Source organism: Heterodontus francisci, unplaced genomic scaffold, assembly GCF_036365525.1.
Source record: "Heterodontus francisci isolate sHetFra1 unplaced genomic scaffold, sHetFra1.hap1 HAP1_SCAFFOLD_778, whole genome shotgun sequence".
Classification (NCBI taxonomy): Eukaryota; Metazoa; Chordata; class Chondrichthyes; order Heterodontiformes; family Heterodontidae; genus Heterodontus; species Heterodontus francisci.
Window position 1 is genome coordinate 26095 of NW_027140149.1, and position 18149 is coordinate 44243.

The window sequence follows — 18149 nt, forward strand, 5'->3', positions numbered from 1 at the left end:
AGTTATACCCACACACACACACAGCTATACACAGACACACAGTTATACACAGTAATACACACACACAAAATTACACACAGTTATACACACACACACACAATTACACACAGTTATACACACACACAGTTATACACACGCACACACACAATTACACACAGTTATACACACGCACACACACAATTACACACAGTTATACACACATACACATAATTACAAACAGTTATACATGCACACAATTACACACAGTTATACACACACACAATTACACACAGTTATATACACACACACAGTTACACAAAGTTATACTCACACACACAGACAATTACACAGTTATACACACACACACACAATTACACACAGTTATAAACACACACTCAATTACACACAGTTATACACACACACACACACAATTACACACAGTTATATACACACACAGTTATGCACACACACAGTTATACACACGCACACACACAATTACACACAGTTATACACACACACATAATTACACACAGTTATACACACACAGTTATACACACGCACACACACAATTACACACAGTTATACACACACACATATAATTACAAACAATTATACATGCACACAATTACATACAGTTATACACACACACACACACACACACACAGTTACACACAGTTATAAACACACACACACAATTACACAGTTATACACTCACACACAATTACACACACACAATTACACACAGTTATACACACACACACACAATTACACACAGTTATACACACACACACACACACAGTTACACAAAGTTATACACACACACACACACACACAGACAATTACACACAGTTATAAACACACACACACACAGTTATATACACAGTTATACAAACACACACAATTACACACACACAGTTATACACACACACAGACACAGTTACACACAGTTATAAACACATACACACAATTACACAGTTATACACTCACACGCAATTACACACACACAATTACACACAGTTATATACACACACACATAATTACACACAGTTATACATGCACACAATTATACACACACAGTTATACACACACACACTATTACACACAGTTATATACACACACAATTACGCACAGTTATATACACACACAATTACACACAGTTATAAACATACACAATTACGCACAGTTATATACACACACATTTACACACAGTTATACACACACACAGTTATGCACACACACAATTACACACACACAATTACACACAGTTAAACACACACACACAGTTACACACACACACAATTACACACAGTTATACACACAATTACACACAGTTATACACAGATACACAGTTATACACAGTAATACACACACACATAATTACATACAGTTATACACACAATTACACACAGTTATGCACACACACAGTTATATACACAGTTACACACACACGCACATTTACACACAGTTATATACACACAATTACACACAGTTATACACACACACACACAATTACACACAGTTATATACACACACAATTACACACACACACAGTTATACACACGCACACACACAATTACACATAGTTATACACACACACAGTTATACACACACACACTATTACACACATTTATACACACACACATAATTACACACAGTTATACACACACACATATAATTTCAAACAGTTATACATGCACACAATTAAACACAGTTATACACACACACACAATTACACACAGTTATACACACACACACAGTTATACACACACACACACACAATTACACAATTACTCACAGTTAAATACACACACAATTACACACAGTTATACACACACACACTCAATTACACACAGACAGTTACACACAGTTGTACACACACGCATACAATTACACACAGTTATATACACACACACACTGTTACACACACAGAATTACACATAGTTATACACACACACAATTACACAGTTATATACACACACACAGTTACACAAAGTTATACACACACACACAATTACATACAGTTATAGACACACACACAGTTACACAGTTATACCCACAAACACACACAGTTATACACACACACAGTTATACACGCACACACAATTACACACAGTTATACACACGCACACAATTACACACACACACAATTACACACAGTTATACACACACACACACAATTACACAGTTATACACACACACACAGTTATACACACACACAGTTATACACACACACACACACAATTACACAATTACTCACAGTTAAATACACACACAATTACACACAGTTATACACACACACACTCAATTACACACAGACAGTTACACACAGTTGTACACACACGCATACAATTACACACAGTTATATACACACACACACTGTTACACACACAGAATTACACATAGTTATACACACACACAATTACACAGTTATACATACACACATACACAATTACACACATTGGAAGAGCCTGTCACTCCAGAATTGGCCTTTATAGCCACTCCAGGCGCTGCTTCACAAACCACTGACCACCTCCAGGTGCGTATCCATTGTCTCTCGAGATAAGGAGGCCCAAAAGAAAGAAAGAAAAGAACACATACACAATTACACACAGTTATACACACACACACAATTACACACTGTTATACACACACAGTTAGACACACACACAGTTATACACACACACATAATTACAATATACATACACACAGTTACACACACACACACAATTACACACAGTGATACACACACACACACACAATTACACACAGTTATATACACACACAGTCATACACACATACACAGTTACACACACACACAGTTACACACACACGCACAGTTACACGCAGTTATATACACACAATTACACACAGTTATACACACACACACACAATTAAACACAGTTATATACACACACAATTACACACACGCACAGTTATACACACGCACACACACAATTACACACAGTTATACACACACACAGTTATACACACACACACTATTACACACATTTATACACACACACATAATTACACACAGTTATACACACACACATATAATTTCAAACAGTTATACATGCACACAATTACACACAGTTATACACACACACACACAATTACACACAGTTATACACACACACACACAATTACACAGTTATACACACGCACACAGTTACAAAGTTATACACACACTCACACACACACAGACAATTACACACAGTTATACACACACACACACACACAATTACACACAGTTATATACACACACATGATTACGCACAGTTATATACACACATAATTACACACAGTTATACATACACACAGTTACACACACACAGACACAGTTACACACAGTTATACACACACAGTTACACACACACACACAGTTACACACAGTTATACACACACACGCAATTACACACAGTTATACACACACACAGTTATATACACGCACAGCTGCACACATTTATACACACATACACAATTACACACACAGTTCTACACACACACACACAATTATACACAGTTATACACACACACAGTTATACACACACACAGTTAAACACAGTTATACACACACACACACACACAATTGCACACAGTTATACACATACACAATTACACACAGTTATACACGCACACACAATTACACACACACAATTACACACAGTTATGCACACACAAGAGTTACAGACAGTTATACACACACAGAATTACACACACACACACAGTTACACACAGTTATAAACACACACACACAAATACACACACACACAATTACACACAGTTATACACACACACAATTACACACAGTTTTTTTTTAGAGATACAGCACTGAAACAGGCCCTTCGGCCCACCAAGTCTGTGCCGAACATCAACCACCCATTTATACTAATCCTACACTAATCCCATATTCCTACCAAACATCCCCACCTGTCCCTATATTTCCCTACCACCTACCTATACTAGTGACAATTTATAATGGCCAATTTACCTATCAACCTGCAAGTCTTTGGCTGTGGGAGGAAACCGGAGCACCCGGAGAAAACCCACGCAGACACAGGGAGAACTTGCAAACTCCACACAGGCAGTACCCAGAATTGAACCCGGGTCGCTGGAGCTGTGAGGCTGCAATGCTAACCACTGCGCCACTGTGCCGCCCTATACACATGCACACAGTTATACACACACACATATAATTTCAAACAGTTATACATGCACACAATTACACACAGTTATACGCACACACATATAATTTCAAACAGTTATACATGCACACAATTACACACAGTTATACGCACACACACACAATTACACACAGTTATACACACACACACAATTACACAGTTATATACGCACATACAGTTACACAAAGTTATACACACACTCACACACACACAGACAATTACACACAGTTAAACACACACACACAATTACACACAGTTATACACACACACATAATTTCAAACAGTTATACATGCACACAATTACACACAGTTATACGCACACACACACAATTACACACAGTTATACACACACACACAATTACACAGTTATATACGCACATACAGTTACACAAAGTTATACACACACTCACACACACACAGACAATTACACACAGTTAAACACACACACACAATTACATACAGTTATACACACACACAGTTATACACACACACACAATTACACACGGTTATACACACGCACACAATTACACACACACACAATTACACAGTTATACACACACACACGATTACACACAGTTATACACACACACACAATTACACAGTTATACACACACAGTCACACAAAGTTATACACACACTCACACACAGACAGACAATTACACACAGTTATACACACACACACACAATTACATACAGTTATAGACACACACACAGTTACACAGTTATACCCACACCCACACACAGTTATACACACGCACACACACAATTACACACAGTTATATACACACACAATTACACACAGTTATACACACATAAACAGTTACACACACACACAGTTACACACATAAACAATTACTCGCAGTTAAATACACACACAATTACACACAGTTATACACACACACACTCAATTAAACACAGACAGTTACACACAGTTGTACACACATGCATACAATTACACACAGTTATATACACACACACACTGTTACACACACAGAATTACACACAGTTATACACACACAATTACACAGTTATACATACACACACACACACAATTACACACTTATACACACACAGTTAGACACACACACAGTTATATACACACACATAATTACACACAGTTATACATACACACAGTTACACACACAATTACACACACAATTACACACAGTTATATACACACACATGATTATGCACAGTTATATACACACATAATTACACACTGTTATACATACACACAGTTACACACACACACACACAGTTACACACAGTTACACACACACAGACAGTTATACACACACACACAATTACACACAGTTCTACACACACACACACACAATTACACACAGTTATACACACACATACACAGTTATACACACACACAGTTAAACACAGTTATACACACACACACACACACACAATTACACACAGTTATACACACACACACAGTTATACACACACACAGTTAAACACAGTTATATACACACACACACACACACACAATTACACACAGTTATACACACACACAGTTACACACAGCTACAAACACACACACACACTTACACACATAAACAATTACACACAGTTATACACACACACACATACAATTACACACAGTTATATACACAGACAATTACACACAGTTATACACACTTACACAGTTACACACACACACACACACAGTTATACACACACAATTACACAGTTAGACATACACACACACACAATTACACAGTTATACACACACACACACAATTGCACAGTTATACACACACAATTACACACAGTTATACACACACATATAATTACACACAGTTATACATGCACACAATTACACACAGTTATACACACACACAATTACACACAGTTATACACACACACACACACAATTACACACTGTTATACACACACAGTTAGACACACACACAGTTAGACACACACACACAATTACACACAGTGATACACACACACACATACAATTACACACAGTTATATACACACACATGATTACGCGCCGTTATATACACACATAATTACACACAGTTATACATACACACAGTTACACACACACACAGTTACACACAGTTATACACACACAGTTACACACACACAGACAGTTATACACACACACACAATTACACACGGTTATATACACGCACAGCTACACACATTTATACACACATACACAATTACACACACAGTTCTACACACACACACACACAATTACACACAGTTATACACACACACATACACAGTTATACACACACACAGTTAAACACAGTTATACACACACACGCAATTACACACAGTTATACACACACACAGTTATATACACACATACACAATTAAACACACAGTTCTACACACACACAATTATACACAGTTATACACACACACAGTTATACACACACACAGTTAAACACAGTTATACACACAAACACAATTACACACAGTTATACACACATACACAATTACACACAGTTATACAAACACACACACAATTACACACAGTTATACACATACACAATTACACACAGTTATACACGCACACACAATTACACACAGGTATGCACACACAGAGTTACACACAGTTATACACACACAGAATTACACACACACACACAATTACACACAGTTATACACACACACACACAATTACACACAGTTATGCACATGCACACAGTTACACACAGTTATACACACACACACAATTACACACAGTTATACACACACACATATAATTACACACAGTTATACACACAATTACACACAGTTATACACACACACATATAATTACACACAGTTATACACACACACAGTTATACACACACAGTTATACACACACACACAATTACACACAGTTATACACACACACATAATTACACACAGTTATACACACAATTACACACAGTTATATATACACACACAATTATGCACAGTTATATACACACACAATTACACACACACAGATACACACAGTTATACACACACACAGTTTCACACATACATAATTACTCGCAGTTAAATACACACACACAATTACACACAGTTATACACACACACACTCAATTACACACAGTTACACACAGTTGTACACACACGCATACAATTACACACAGTTATATACACACACACACTGTTACACACACAAAATTACACACAGTTATACACACACGCAATTACACAGTTATACATACACACACACACACAATTACACACAGTTATACATACACACACACACAATTACACACAGTTATACACACACACAATTACACACTGTTATACACACACAGTTAGACACACACACAGTTACACACACACACAGTTATACACACACAGTTATACACACACACATAATTACACACAGTTATACACACAATTACACACAGTTATATATACACACACAATTATGCACAGTTATATACACACACAATTACACACACACAGATACACACAGTTATACACACACACAGTTTCACACATACATAATTACTCGCAGTTAAATACACACACACAATTACACACAGTTATACACACACACACTCAATTACACACAGTTACACACAGTTGTACACACACGCATACAATTACACACAGTTATATACACACACACACTGTTACACACACAAAATTACACACAGTTATACACACACGCAATTACACAGTTATACATACACACACACACACAATTACACACAGTCATACATACACACACACACAATTACACACAGTTATACACACACACAATTACACACTGTTATACACAACCAGTTAGACACACACACAGTTACACACAGCTACACACACACACACACACAATTATACACACACACAGTTATACACACACATAATTACACACACACACACACACACAATTCCACACAGTTATACACACACACACTCAATTAAACACAGACAGTTACACACAGTTGTACACACATGCATACAATTACACACAGTTATATACACACACACACTGTTACACACACAGAATTACACACAGTTATACACACACACAATTACACAGTTATACATACACACACACACAATTACACACTTATACACACACAGTTAGACACACACACAGTTATACACAGTTATACATACACACAGTTACACACACACACACAATTACACACAGTGATACACACACACACACACAATTACACACAGTTATATACACACACATGATTACGCACAGTTATATACACACACAATTACACAGTTAGACATACACACACACAATTACACACAGTTATACACACACACACAGTTATACACACACACACAGTTACACACAGTTACACACACACAGACAGTTATACACACACACACAATTACACACAGTTATACACACACAGTTCTACACACACACACACACACAATTACACACAGTTATACACACACACATACACAGTTATACACACACACAGTTAAACACAGTTATACACACACACACACACACACAATTACACACAGTTATGCACACACACACACAGTTATACACACACACACAGTTAAACACAGTTATACACACACACACAATTACACATACTCACACACACAATTACACACAATTATACACACACACACACACACACACACAGTTACACACAGTTATAAGCACACACACACAATTACACACAGTTATACACACACACAATTACACACATACAATTACACACAGTTATACACACGCACACAGTTACACACAGTTATACACACACAGTTATACATGCACACAATTACACACAGTTATACACACACACACATAATTACACACTGTTATACACACACACATAATTACACACAGTTATATACACACACAATTACACAGTTAGACATACACACGCACAATTACACAGTTATGCACACACAATTACACAGTTATACACACACACAATTACACAGTTATCCACACACACACAATTACACACAGTTATATACACACACACACAATTACACAGTTATACACACACAATTACACAGTTATACACACACAAAATTACACAGTTATCCACACACACACAATTACACACAGTTATACACACACACACACAATTACACACACAGTTATACACACACAGTTACACACAGTTACACACAGCTATAAACACACACAGTAATACAGACACACACAGTTATACACACAAACATAATTACACACATTTATACATGCACACAATTACACACAGTTATACACACACACAATTACACACAGTTATACACACACACACACTTACATACAGTTATACACACACACACAGTTACACAAACTTATACACAATTACACACACACAGACAAGTACACACAGTTATACACACACACACGCACACACACAATTACACAGTTATACACATGCACACAGTTATACACAGTAATACACACATACACACAATTACACACACACAGTTATACACACGCACACACACAATTACACAGTTATACACACACACAGTTATACACAGTTATACACACACAGTTACACACAGTTATACACACATACACAATTACACACAGTTATACACACACACACAGTTACACATAGTTATACACATACTCACACACACAATTACACACACACAGACAAGTACACACAGTTATACACACACACACACAATTACACACAGTTATAGACACACACACACAGTTACACAGTTATACACACACACACACACACACACAGTTATACACACAAACACAGTTATACACACACACAATTACACACAGTTATACACACGCACACATTTATACACAGTTATACACACACACACACAATTACACACAGTTAATCACACACAGAGTTACACACAGTTATACATGCACAGTTACACACAGTTATACGCACATACACAATTACACACACACAATTATACTCAGTTATACATGCACACACACAATTACACACAGTTATACACACACTCACACACACACAATTACACACAGTTATACACACACTCACACACACACAATTACACACAGATATACACACACACACAATTACACACAGTTATACACACACACAGAGTTACACAAACTTATACACATACTCACACACACAATTACACACACACAGACAAGTACACACAGTTATACACACACACACACACACACACACAATTACACACAGTTATAGACACACACACAGTTACATAATTATACCCACACACACACACAGTTATACACACACACAGAGTTATACCGACGCACACACACAATTACACACAGTTATACACATGCACACAGTTAAACACAGTAATACACGCGCACCCAATTACACACAGTTATGCATACACAGAGTTTCACACACACACACACACACACTTACACACAATTACACACACACACACACACAATTACACACAGTTATAAACACACACACACAATTACACACAGTTATATACACACACAATTATACACAGTTAGACACACACACACAATTACACACAGTTATACACACACACAGATACACACAGTTATACACACACACACAGTTACACACATACACAATTACACACAGTTAAACACACACACACAATTACACACAGTTTTACACACACACACTCAATTACACACAGACAGTTACACACACACAGACAGTTATACACACACACACAATGACACACAGTTATATACACACACACAATTAAACACTGTTAAACACACATATAGACACAAACACAGTTACACACAGCTACACACACACACACAATTATACACACACAGTTATATACACACACAATTACACACAGTTATACACACAGACACAATTACACACTGTTATACACACAGTTAGACACAAACACAGTTACACACAGCTACACACACACACACACAATTATACACACACAGTTATACACATACAGTTATACACATACACAATTACACGCAGTTATACACATACACACAATTACACACTGTTATACACACACAGTTATACACACACAATTACACACAGTTATACACATACACACAATTACACACTGTTATACACACACAGTTATACACACACACAGTTATACACACACACAGTTACACACAGTTATACACACAGACACAATTACACACTGTTATACACACAGTTAGACACAAACACAGTTACACACAGCTACACACACACACGCACAATTATACACACACACAGTTACACACACACACAGTTATACACACACAGTTATACACACACACACAATTACACACAGTTATACACACACACATAATTACACACAGTTATACACACAATTACACACAGTTATATATACACACACAATTATGCACAGTTATATACACACACAATTACACACACACAGATACACACAGTTATACACACACACAGTTTCACACATACATAATTACTCGCAGTTAAATACACACACACAATTACACACAGTTATACACACACACACAGTTACACATAGTTATACACATACTCACACACACAATTACACACACACAGACAAGTACACACAGTTATAGACACACACACAGTTACACAGTTATACACACACACACACACACACACACAGTTATACACACAAACACAGTTATACACACACACACAATTACACACAGTTATACACACGCACACATTTATACACAGTTATACACACACACACACAATTACACACAGTTAATCACACACAGAGTTACACACAGTTATACACGCACAGTTACACACAGTTATACGCACATACACAATTACACACACACAATTACACTCAGATATACATGCACACACACAATTACACACAGTTATACACACACTCACACACACACAATTACACACAGATATATACACACACACAATTACACACAGTTATACACACACTCACACACACACAATTACACACAGTTATACACACACACAGAGTTATACCGACGCACACACACAATTACACACAGTTATACACATGCACACAGTTAAACACAGTAATACACGCGCACCCAATTACACACAGTTATGCATACACAGAGTTTCACACACACACACACACAATTACACACAATTACACACAATTACACACACACAATTACACACAGTTATAAACACACACACACAATTACACACAGTTATATACACACACAATTATACACAGTTAGACACACACACACAATTACACACAGTTATACACACACACAGATACACACAGTTATACACACACACACAGTTACACACATACACAATTACACACAGTTAAACACACACACACAATTACACACAGTTTTACACACACACTCAATTACACACAGACAGTTACACACAGTTGTACACACATGCACACAATGACACACAGTTATATACACACACACAATTAAACACTGTTAAACACACATATAGACACAAACACAGTTACACACAGCTACACACACACACACAATTATACACACACAGTTATACACACACACAATTACACACAGTTATACACACAGACACAATTACACACTGTTATACACACAGTTAGACACAAACACAGTTACACACAGCTACACACACACACACACAATTATACACACACAGTTATACACATACCGTTATACACATACACAATTACACACAGTTATACACATACACACAATTACACACTGTTATACACACACAGTTATACACACACAATTACACACAGTTATACACATACACACAATTACACACTGTTATACACACACAGTTATACACACACACAGTTATACACACACACAGTTACACACAGCTACACACACACACACAATTATACACACACAGTTATACACACACACAATTACACACAGTTATACACACAGACACAATTACACACTGTTATACACACAGTTAGACACAAACACAGTTACACACAGCTACACACACACACACACAATTATACACACACAGTTATACACATACAGTTATACACATACACAATTACACACAGTTAAACACACACAATTACACACAGTTATACACATACACACAATTACACACTGTTATACACACACAGTTATACACACACACAGTTATACACACACACAGTTACACACAGCTACACACACACACACAATTACACACAGTTATACATACAGACAGTTACACACACACAATTACACACAATTATACACACACACAGTTACACACACACACAGAATTACACACAATTATACACACACACAGTTACACACACACACACAATTACACACAGTTATACATACACACACACACACAATTACACACAGTTATATACACACACACGATTACGCAGTTATATACACACACAATTACACACAGTTATACACACACACAGATACACACAGTTGTACACACACACACAGTTACACACACACACAATTACACACTGTTAAACTCACACACACAATTACACATAGTTCTACACACACACACAATTACACACAGTTGTATACACAAGCACACAATTACACACAGTTATAGACACACACACAGTTACACACTGTTACACACACACAATTACACAGTCATACATACACACAATTACACACAGTTATACACACACACACAATTGCACACTGTTATACACACACACAGTTATACACACACACAATTACACAGTTATACACACACACAATTACACACAGTTATACACACAGATACAATTACACACTTTTATACACACACACAGTTACACACAGTTACACACAGTTATACACACACACAGTTACACACAGCTATACACACGCACACACAATTACACACAGTTCCACACACATATACACAGTGTCAGACAATTGCACACACAAACAATTACAGTTATTCACACACACACACAGCAGCACACAGTTGCACACACACACAAACAATGACAGTTACACACACAGTGTCACACAGTTGTACACACAAACAATTACAGTTATACACACACACATAGTGTCACACAGGCCCCTTTAATTCTCATTGTCATCAGTTAAGACTCCAATTTCTTACTCTTCTTTATGTAAATTCGCGAAACTGTTCTGAAGTGTTTGGGGAGAGCTGTAATCTCAGTCAGGAGGACCTTGTAGACACTGTGAATATCCAAATCCTTCACTAAATCATAGTTCAGGAGTCGATGCAAAATCTGTGCATTTGTGGAGTCAGTACCTTAAAGAGGGAATAAAAAACAGCAAGGTTGTAATGAACCCATGTCAGCATTGCCATTTCTTCATCACCCCTCTAAAAATCAGAGATCGATACTAGAAACACAGAATCAGAGAATGATCACAGCACTGAAGGAGGCCATTCGGCCCATCGTGTCTATACCGGCTTTCTGCAAAAGCGACTCACATAGTCCCACGGCCCTGCCTTTTCCCAGTAAACCTGCAATTTATTTCTCTTCTGATAATTGTCCACTTCTCTTTTGAAGGCTTCAACTGAACGTGCCTCCACCACACTCTCAGACAGTACATTCCAGATGCTAAACACTCACTGAACCTGCCTCCACCACACTCTCAGACAGTGCATTCCAGATCCTAAACACTCACTGAACCTGCCTCCACCACACTCTCAGACAGTGCATTCCAGATCCTAAACACTCACTGAACCTGCCTCCACCGCACTCTCAGGCAGAGCATTCCAGATCCTAAACACACAATAAACCTGCCTCCACCACACTCTCAGACAGTGCATTCCAGATCCTAAACACTCACTGAACCTGCCTCCACCACACTCTCAGACAGTTCATTCCAGATCCTAAACACTCACTGAACCTGCCTCCACCACACCCTCAGACAGTGTATTCCAGATCCTAAACACTCACTGAAACTGCCTCCACCACACTCTCAGACAGTGCATTCCAGATCCTAAACACTCACTGAACCTGCCTCCACCACACTCTCAGACAGTTCATTCCAGATCCTGAACACTCACTGAACCTGCCTCCACCACACTCTCAGACAGTGTATTCTAGATCCTAAACACTCACTGAAACTGCCTCCACCACACTCTCAGACAGTGCATTCCAGATCCTAAACACTCACTGAACCTGCCTCCACCACACTCTCAGACAGTTCATTCCAGATCCTGAACACTCACTGAACCTGCCTCCACCACACTCTCAGACAGAGTATTCCAGATCCTAAACACTCACTGAACCTGCCTCCACCACACTCTCAGACAGTTCATTCCAGATCCTGAACACTCACTGAACCTGCCTCCACCACACTCTCAGACAGTTCATTCCAGATCCTGAACACTCACTGAACCTGCCTCCACCACACTCTCAGACAGTGCATTCCAGATCCTAAACACACAAAGAACCTGCGTCCACGACACTCTCAGACAGTGCATTCCAGATCCTAAACACTCACTGAACCTGCCTCCACCACACTCTCAGACAGTGCATTCCAGATCCTAAACACTCACTGAACCTGCCTCCACCACACTCTCAGACAGTTCATTCCAGATCCTAAACACTCACTGAACCTGCCTCCACCGCACTCTCAGACAGTGCATTCCAGATCCTAAACACACAAAGAACCTGCCTCCACCACACTCTCAGACAGTGCATTCCAGATCCTAAACACTCACTGAACCTGCCTCCACCACACTCTCAGACAGTGCATTCCAGATCCTAAACACTCACTGAACCTGCCTCCACCACACTCTCAGACAGTGCATTCCAGATCCTAAACACACACTGAACCCGCCTCCACCACACTCTCAGACAGTACATTCCAGATCCTAAACACTCACTGAACCTGCCTCCACCACACTCTCAGACAGTGCATTCCAGATCCTAAACACTCACTGAACCTGCCTCCACCACACTCTCAGACAGTGCATTCCAGATCCTAAACACTCACTGAACCTGCCTCCACCGCACTCTCAGGCAGAGCATTCCAGATCCTAAACACACAATAAACCTGCCTCCACCACACTCTCAGACAGTGCATTCCAGATCCTAAACACTCACTGAACCTGCCTCCACCACACTCTCAGACAGTGCATTCCAGATCCTAAACACTCACTGAACCTGCCTCCACCACACTCTCAGACAGTGCATTCCAGATCCTAAACACACACTGAACCCGCCTCCACCACACTCTCAGACAGTACATTCCAGATCCTAAACACTCACTGAACCTGCCTCCACCGCACTCTCAGACAGTGCATTCCAGATCCTAAACACTCACTGAACCTGCCTCCACCACACTCTCAGACAGTGCATTCCTGATCCTAAGCACTCACTGAACCTGCCTCCACCACACTCTCAGGCAGTGCATTCCAGATCCGAAACACTCACTGAAACTGCCTCCACCACACTCTCAGACAGAGTATTCCAGATCTGAAAAATTCACTGAACCTGCCTCTACCGCACTCTCAGACAGTTCATTCCAGATCCTAAACACACAATAAACCTGCCTCCACCACACTCTCAGACAGTGCATTCCAGATCCTAAACACTCACTGAACCTGCCTCCACCACACTCTCAGACAGTTCATTCCAGATCCTAAACACTCACTGAACCTGCCTCCACCACACTCTCAGACAGTGTATTCCAGATCCTAAATACTCACTGAACCTGCCTCCACCACACTCTCAGACAGTTCATTCTAGATCCTAAACACTCACTGAACCTGCCTCCACCACACTCTCAGACAGTGTATTCCAGATCCGAAACACTCACTGAACCTGCCTCCACCACACTCTCAGACAGTGTATTCCAGATCCGAAACACTCACTGAACCTGCCTCCACCACACTCTCAGACAGTTCATTCCAGATCCTAAACACTCACTGAACCTGCCTCCACCGCACTCTCAGACAGTGCATTCCAGATCCTAAACACTCACTGAACCTGCCTCCACCACGCTCTCAGACAGTGCATTCCAGATCCTAAACACTCACTGAACCTGCCTCCACCACACTCTCAGACAGTGCATTCCAGATCCTAAACACTCACTGAACCTGCCTCCACCACACTCTCAGACAATGCATTCCAGATCCTAAACACACACTGAACCTGCCTCCACCACACTCTCAGACAGTTCATTCCAGATCCTAAACACTCACTGAACCTGCCTCCACCACACTCTCAGACAGTGCATTCTAGATCCTAAACACTCACTGAACCTGCCTCCACCACACTCTCAGACAGTGTATTCCAGATCCTAAACACTCACTGAACCTGCCTCCACCACACTCTCAGACAGTTCATTCCAGATCCTAAACACACACGGAACCTGCCTCCACCACACTCTCAGACATTGCATTCCAGATCCTAAACACTCACTGAACCTGCCTCCACCACACTCTCAGACAGTTCATTCCAGATCCTAAACACACACGGAACCTGCCTCCACCACACTCTCAGACAGTGCATTCTAGATCCTAAACACTCACTGAACCTGCCTCCACCACACTCTCAGACAGTGCATTCCAGATCCTAAACACTCACTGAACCTGCCTCCACCACACTCTCAGACAGTTCATTCCAGATCCGAAACACTCACTGAACCTGCCTCCACCACACTCTCAGACAGTGTATTCCAGATCCTAAACACTCACTGAACCTGCCTCCACCACACTCTCAGGCAGTGCATTCCAGATCCTAAACACTCACTGAACCTGCCTCCACCACACTCTCAGACAGTTCATTCCAGATCCGAAACACTCACTGAACCTGCCTCCACCACACTCTCAGACAGTGCATTCCAGATCCTAAACACTCACTGAACCTGCCTCCACCACACTCTCAGGCAGTGCATTCCAGATCCTAAACACTCACTGAACCTGCCTCCACCACACTCTCAGGCAGTGCATTCCAGATCCTAAACACTCACTGAACCTGCCTCCACCACACTCTCAGACAGTTCATTCCAGATCCGAAACACTCACTGAACCTGCCTCCACCACACTCTCAGGCAGTGCATTCCAGATCCTAAACACTCACTGAACCTGCCTCCACCACACTCTCAGACAGTTCATTCCAGATCCGAAACACTCACTGAACCTGCCTCCACCACACTCTCAGGCAGTGCATTCCAGATCCTAAACACTCACTGAA

The 18149-nt window shown here is 39.6% G+C and overlaps 1 protein-coding gene across 2 annotated transcripts in view; it reads right to left on the reverse strand.

The window, feature by feature from the left end:
* The window catches only part of LOC137358960 (pigment epithelium-derived factor-like), a 127920-nt gene that overhangs the window by 16869 nt on the left and 92902 nt on the right, over positions 1-18149 (reverse strand). For both annotated transcript variants that reach the window (XM_068025126.1, XM_068025127.1), the window contains exon 4: positions 14090-14245. In XM_068025126.1, coding sequence (XP_067881227.1) covers positions 14090-14245 — 156 coding nt within the window. The remainder of the gene's footprint in view (positions 1-14089; positions 14246-18149) is intronic.